The 7,267-nt window shown below is 45.9% G+C and overlaps 1 protein-coding gene across 2 annotated transcripts in view; it reads right to left on the reverse strand.

The window, feature by feature from the left end:
• Nucleotides 1-597: 597 nt before the first annotated feature.
• Nucleotides 598-7,267, reverse strand: part of dnm3a (dynamin 3a) — a 41,040-nt gene continuing 34,370 nt past the window's right edge. For both annotated transcript variants that reach the window (XM_084065827.1, XM_084065826.1), the window contains 5 exons: nt 7,141-7,252; nt 5,276-5,440; nt 3,862-4,085; nt 2,976-3,176; nt 598-983 (listed from right to left, as the gene is read on the reverse strand). In XM_084065827.1, the coding sequence (XP_083921953.1) occupies nt 944-983; nt 2,976-3,176; nt 3,862-4,085; nt 5,276-5,440; nt 7,141-7,252 (742 nt within the window). In that variant the 3' untranslated portion in view covers nt 598-943. The remainder of the gene's footprint in view (nt 984-2,975; nt 3,177-3,861; nt 4,086-5,275; nt 5,441-7,140; nt 7,253-7,267) is intronic.

Below are 7,267 nucleotides of genomic sequence, written 5' to 3' on the forward strand. Positions count from 1 at the left end.
TCAGCATGTAGGAAGCCCTGGTAGACCTGTGGTGCTGTCTGTGACAGAATGTTTCATGTCTGCTCTGAATAGTAGTGGCGTAGCCAGAACGCTAGTATAGGCTGGGCCTATAGGCGAGAGCGAGTGGGCACGCCAGCGCGCAAAAAAAATCTTTTTTTTTTGGCGGATATTTCCCCCCCCCGTTTTTTTGTTACTTTATTTCGGTTTTAGGGTTAGGGTGAGTTTAGGGTTATGTTATTGAGTTCTTATTTTTGCCTGATTTTACTGATTTATTATCAACAAATTCATTATAAAAAATAAATATATATTTTTTTGCAAATATGATTGGGTGGGCCAGCTTTCTATGTGGGTGGGCCGCAGCCCACCCAGGCCCACCCATGGCTACGCCCCTGCTGAATAGTACAACACCCTATCTTGTATAACAGGTGTGATCATAAGCAGTAAACCAGGGCATTGTGCTCTTGAAGGCTGAACATGCTCACTCACTCAGTGCCAATGTGAATGCCAAGAGAATAGAAACAAGGTCCATCTATTTGCATTAGTTGATTTTATCAACAAATAGATAATACAGACAGTACTTGCACATGACAAGGACAATGTTGGAAATTTGCTCAAAACTACAGCAGCAAATTTGTGAAAAAAAAGTCTGATTTTATCAGCTTTAAGTATACGACAAAATGACCCAAAAATAAATTTCTCAGATGACAACATGACTTGTAAAGAGGTTAAATATGAATACAGGACACACTGTCTGCTCTTACTCAGAGGCGTTATCTTAATTTGCGATATCGGCTTTGGCCCCCTGACTAACCAGACAAGGGCTCCCCAGTGGGCCAGAGAGGAGCCTGCAGCTGGATTCCATCCACATCATGCAGCTTCTTGGCCTCTCTGGGCGGTCAGATGGAGTGAGTATAGGTGGGTAATGGAGTTCAGAGTGGAGACATCAGTGTGGCTTTACAGCACGGCGATTTGGAGGTTGTCTCCTGAAAGAAAGGACTGCTGGTAAAATTGTATACAATAGAACAGAACAGGGTCCAACTAACACATAGTTGGCACATGCCAGCACAAACAGTACCGCATCACACCACTTGAAACAAGCCTCTTACACTCTAGGGCATACATGGGCAACTGCCGGCCCCCACCTTCACTTAATGCGGCCCGCAGGTTAATATCGGAATACTGATATATTATTGATTTCAGCTGTTACAATTCCAAACATGCAAACATGACCCGCTTTAATTACTTCAGTCTATATTAGTAGCTTAATGACTAGTATAACATTTTTGTTATGACCAACATGTCCAATGTATTTGTATTTAGGTTCAAAAGTTAACATAAGTATAACTAAATGCATGTGAAATTAAATAAAAATGTTACTTTTCAGGATTCCAATTCAAAAGTAGCAAAAAAAAATCAGCATTCCAATTCAAGAATAGCAAAAATAGCAGATCTACAAGCTCGACACGCGTTAAAGCTTGTAGATCGGCTATTTTTGCTACTTTTGTGTGACATAGAATGGTCGAAGTACGGCATTCATCTATGAAAAAAGTTGAAATACGGAGATAAAAGGATGTCTGCCCGACAGTATATGCAATGTGGCCCTCTGGAGTGAGTGTGGAAATATAGTGGCCCTCTACATCATCAAAGTTGCATCACCCCTGAGATAGAGACTGGGTGGTTGAGGGAACAATTGGTCGTTTGGGAGCGAGGGAATCAGAGAGAGAGAGAGAGTAAGTGGGCACAGAGAGGTGGGACTCGGCCTGAAATAAATCTGCTAGCAGGATTCACTCTCGTCTTCTGCTCACAGATTCTTATTCAAACCCACTAAATGTTTTACCCTGACCGTAGGCTACATGAAATCTAAACAGCCGTTTTGGTATTTCTGTTAGCTACGGTACGGACGGTGGTAGCCTTTGTCTGTCCCGACAGTCGACTGGAAAACTGTAGGAAGAAAGAGCTTTGTAATGAGAGTACAATGAGCTAGCTGTGACCCATAGGTACCTGGACAGTGTGTGTGTGCGCATGCACGCACGCACGCACGCACGCACGCACGCACGCACGCACGCACGCACGCACGCACGCACAGACGCACGCACGTACGCAAAATACGACAAGGGGTGTGAGACAAGGAGAGGAGAAGGTAGGGAGCGAGGGAGAGGCCAGAGAGAAAGGAGTCAGAGAAGGAAACACACACACACACACACACACACACACACACACACACACACACACACACAGAGAGAGAGAGAGAGAGAGAGAGAGAGACTGGGTGTAAGAGGGAGAGAGAGAGAGAGAGAGAGAGAGAGAGAGAGAGAGAGAGACTGGGTGTAAGAGGGAAAGGCCCTAAAGAACCGTTGGAGAGCACAGAGGAAATGAGGCAGAGAGAGAAAGGAGAGACGGGCCAAAAGCAGGGGAGGAACCGACGTGAAGAAAAATAAAAGAAAGCAGTGGAGGAGGGAAAGGGAAAAAGAAAGATATTGCATGAGGGAAAATGGGGGAAAGCAATAAAACAAATGCATGCGAGGAGGAGAAAGGAGGGAAGGGGGCGAAGGAGAGAGATGAAAAGTTAGGAGAAAGACAGAGCTCAGCCTGTTGTCTCTGGCTCCAGTAGAAAGCTGGACAGAAAGAGAAGGCCTGTCTACTGTGGCTGATGGGAAAGAGAATATGAGAAACACATTTTCCAGTAGACCCCCACCCAGCTCAAATAACACACTTTTCTCCCCCTATGCCTTCTGTAGCCCAACGTCTGCCGGTGTGTGTGTGCGTGTGTGTGTGTGTGTGTGTGTGTGTGTGTGTGTGTGTGTGTGTGCGTGTGCGTGTGTGTGTGGGCGCACATTATGTACGTCTGTGCGTGAGTAACGGAATGGGTGGAGAGAGAGGATAACAGAATGTAAAATGGCGGGGTTTATAACAGTGGACGACGTTGAGCACTGCAGCGGTTGATCCCAAAATGCGGTTGCATGCAGAGGTGGTACCTCGGCACGCCGGGCGGGGCACGGCCGTGTCGGCCGGCGGCGGCGGGCTGCCGGGGACCGTCGGCGCCAGCCGAGGGCGCGGCGGGGGGTCCGGAACGAACGGGCACAGCGGCCGCCGCGGGCACAAGCGGAGCGGTCGGGGCCAGGCCACGGGCCGTAGCTTTGGTGGGACCGGCTATGGGGCTGGGTGGAGTAGTGGACCTTAATGTAGAGAGAGAGAGAGAGAGAGAGAGAGAGAGAGAGAGAGAGAGAGAGAAGGGTTTGGATTCTGTGTGTCAGTGGTTTTTGAAGTGTCTCGCGAGATGTTTCCGAACAGGCTCGGGTACCAAGAGTCACTTTAACGATGAAATATGGTGTTAATTAAGATAAGGGATTCATTCAATGGAAAATTTGGGATCCGGCGGGAACCACTAAAGACCTGAATTCCCCTCAGTCTGTCTGTCTGTCTGTCTGTCTGTCTGTCTACCAGTGGTGGAAAAAGTACTAAAATGTGGAAAAGTCCAGAATTCAAAATGTACTTGAGTAAAAGTACCAAAGTATTGGTATCAAAATGTACTTAAAGTACCAAAAGTAGAAAGTACACATTATGCAGAATGTCCCATTTCACAAGTTTTCAAATGTATGTTTTGTAACAATAATCAAAGTAACTAGTAACTAAAGTTTTCAAATAATTGTAGTGGAGTAAAAGCACAATATTTGCCTCTGAGATGTAGTGGAGTAGAAGTAAAAGTACTGAAAATTGGAAACACTCCGGCAAAGTAACAAATACCTCAATATTGCACTTAAGTACAGTACTTGAGTAAATGTACTTAGTTACTTTTCACCACTGGGTGGGCGTTATAGGGCTTATAGGTAACCAAAGTTTTTTGTCTAACCGTCCCCCTACTTGCGGGCCTGTATCCACGAGGAGTCCACGGGCGGAGGCAGAGGGGTGGAGGAGGTGGATGTGGAGATGTCTCCTATGATGGAGAGCGCCTCCTTCAGGGCGGCGTGTGTGCGCAGCACCTCCTCCCTGCGCTGCCCCTGCTCCGGGGACTCATCCATCAGCTCTGTGCGTTCTGCTAGAGCGTAGAGCTGAGCCAGGAGCTCTGAACCAATGAACTCCTTCACCTACAGAGAGGGATTACACACAGAGTGACAGAGAGAGGGAGGGAGAGAGAGAGAAAGAGAGAGGGGAAAAGAGAAGGAGAGGGAGGGAGAGAGGGGGGGGCAAGAAAGAGAGAGTTGGGGAGTGAGGGAGAGGGAGAGGGAAAAGAGAGAGAGGGGGGGGCAAGAAAGGGAGAGAGAGAGAGAGAGAGAGAAGGAAAAAATGACAGAGAGAGACAGTCTAGAAGACGGTATTTCTCTTAAGCCGTTAAGACCCGGGGAACGCATCTGAACGCATTTTTAGATTTCTTTGGGCTATTCAAAAATAGCAGATCTACAAGCTCATAGCACGGCACAGAGTGTTTTTTTGAAGAAAAAAAAACATGAAAATGTGTGGAAATGTTTGAATATATGTTTTTTCAAAGCGAACATTTGTAACTCCAATCTTTGCTTCTGGGGATTCTACAAATATCTTCTAAATCCCAACTTAAAAAAATATATAATACGAATATTGCTATATATCAGTGGTTCTCAAACTTTTTCATGTGTGTATGTATGTATTTGGCCGCGGACCCCCAACTCAAAATTTTGTCCCAGGGACCCCCCCAGAAGCAAATATTTTGGTTACAAATGTAATATATTTTTTCAAAGATTTGCACACATTTTCAAGATTTTTCAAAAAATAGCCCAAAGAAATCCTACAATGACACACAGATGCGTTCCCGGTCTTAATGGGTTAAAGTGATATTTGACTTTGGTGCAGAATTTATATTCTTCCATGGTAATAGATTTAAGTGGATAGAATAAACACAGTCTTCTGTATGTGTACGTAACTTAAGTGGGCTGACTAAAACTGATATGAGATGTTCTTTTTCCTACGGTCTCTCTGTTTCTTACTTTCTTTATTTTTTCTCTTCTTTTTTTAAAGAATAATTTGACCTATTTGCAGTTATTGATCAATAGATATTTGAGACATGGAACACACGTGCCAAGGACCACGTTATTACAGAGGGTAACCAACAGCAGATGAAGTGACTTCACGTTGAAATATACAGAAAATAAAACTGGAGCAAAGATGACAAACCACTTTAAAGCGCAGAGATAGAGATAGATATAGGTATGTAGAGTTTTTAACTAAAGCAAAACAGAAAAAGGAAAACAAACAAATATAACATATTTTAGTCTGCCGTTCTTCTGGCAGTATAGCAACGTACATTGTTGATGATGAGGTGCATGATGATCTTTGGCATGAGGTCCCTGATGGTCTTGTAGATGATGTTCATGTAAGACTCCACCAGGTTACGGATGGTCTCCACCTGACGCTCCAACTGGGGGTCCGTGAAGTCGTCCGAAGAACCTCCACTCATCTCCCCGTCCACCTGAGAGAGAGAGAGGAAGACTAGAATGTGGCATAATACCGTTATATATGAATGATATCGTCTCTGTCGGGTGGAAACCCGAAACCTATCAATGCATTGAATGGGAGATTATCACGTTTTATCAGACCAATGAATGGGCGAGTAGGCGACATACCGACCTATACTGCGATTTATCAGACCATTCATTTAGTGTTATCAGGACCTACTGACCTACCGACGGAGAAGACTTAAAAAGTTCCGTTTCTGTTTCGGACCATGACGGAGGAGCGCAGTCTCAAAGCGAACTGGAACCACGTGAGGGACCACCGAGCGAGCTAAAGCGAGCGAGTTGCCGTCCCCAACGTTGCGACGTTCACTTGAGCGTACTCAGCGCCGTTGGAGTTATGTACCGATAGGCACAGAATGGTAAATCATGTTGTGGGGACTGCTCCGCCTCCGAGTAGGTCAGTAGCTCCTGATTACGCCCAATGAATGGTCTGATAAATCGCAGGTGGGTCAGTATGTCGCCTACTCTCCCATTCAATGGTCTGATAAAATGTGATAATCTCCCATTCAATGCATTGATAGCATTCGAAGTCGGTGATTATGTCCAAAACCGTTACTTTTCAGGATTCAAATTCAAAAACAGCAAAAGTAGCAGATCCACAAGCTCGAATCTGCTACTTTTGATGCTTTTATGTGACGCTGTAGGATGATCAAGTAGGCCGTTAATTTACGAAAGAAAACACAAAAAGTTAGAATATGGAGATAAGAGGTTTGTGCCCGACTGCAACGATAACATACAACATATCGTGCTGACTACGTCTTTGTTTTGCGGTTACACTGCGAACATGAAATTGCACATTACATGGTATAATGCTTCTGGTCTGAACTGATTGAGGATAAGCGTAATTTATACTTCATTGCAGAAAGGTGTCACTTGCAAAAAAAAAGAAGCGAGCTACAAGCTAACAACGCATCGCCATGCGACATGTTCTTTGCTTGTAGATCGTTTGGCAGCAGCACCGTGTTATAAGGCCTTTATCTCACGGGGCAGGTAGTGTCAGATCTTATGTCATCTGCTCTTCTACTTTGTGACTACTAGGAAGAAGTAGGGAGCAACTGGAGAGCAGGGGGAGGACGAGGAAGGAACACAAAAGGAGGGAGGTAAAGGAGGGAGTGGGGAGGAGGAGGAGGAGGAATAGAGGGGGTGGGTCAGGGACGAGGGACGAAGGAGGAGAACACTGTTGATTAGAAACAGACAACCACCGCATGCACACTCAATCACACACACACACACACACACACACACACACACACACACACACACACACACACACACACACACACACACACACACACACACACACACACACACACACACACACACACACACACACGCACACATGCACACGCACGCACACACACACACACGCACACACACACACACACAGACACAGTGACATCATAGGCCGAGAATGCAGAGCTGAGGAGCCAACGACAGAACGGGATTGAAGGGGTGGGGGACTCTCTTTCTCTTTCTCTCTCTCTTTCTAGCAGGGGAGCAGAGAGATGGGGAAGAGGCTCTAGACAGGGAGGGTGTGGGGTTAATGAAGGCTAAGCTTGCATTATTAGAGCATGTAAAGGTGAGGACAGGTGCAGGGTCCCCCACAGCGAGGGTCAGTATTGGGTTTAATTGGGGGTCACGGGGTAGTACTAACGGTGACTTTCTCGGGGTAGACTCCGGCCCGCAGCAGAGACGCCTTCCAGCTGTCCACCTCCTCCTGAGCGCCACAGGCCAACTCCAGGAACCTGTAGTCCTTATACACGTTCCTGCAATTCATTTCA

This window comes from Gymnoscopelus microlampas (assembly GCF_963454915.1).
Source record: "Gymnoscopelus microlampas genome assembly, chromosome: 9".
NCBI classification, from domain to species: Eukaryota; Metazoa; Chordata; class Actinopteri; order Myctophiformes; family Myctophidae; genus Gymnoscopelus; species Gymnoscopelus microlampas.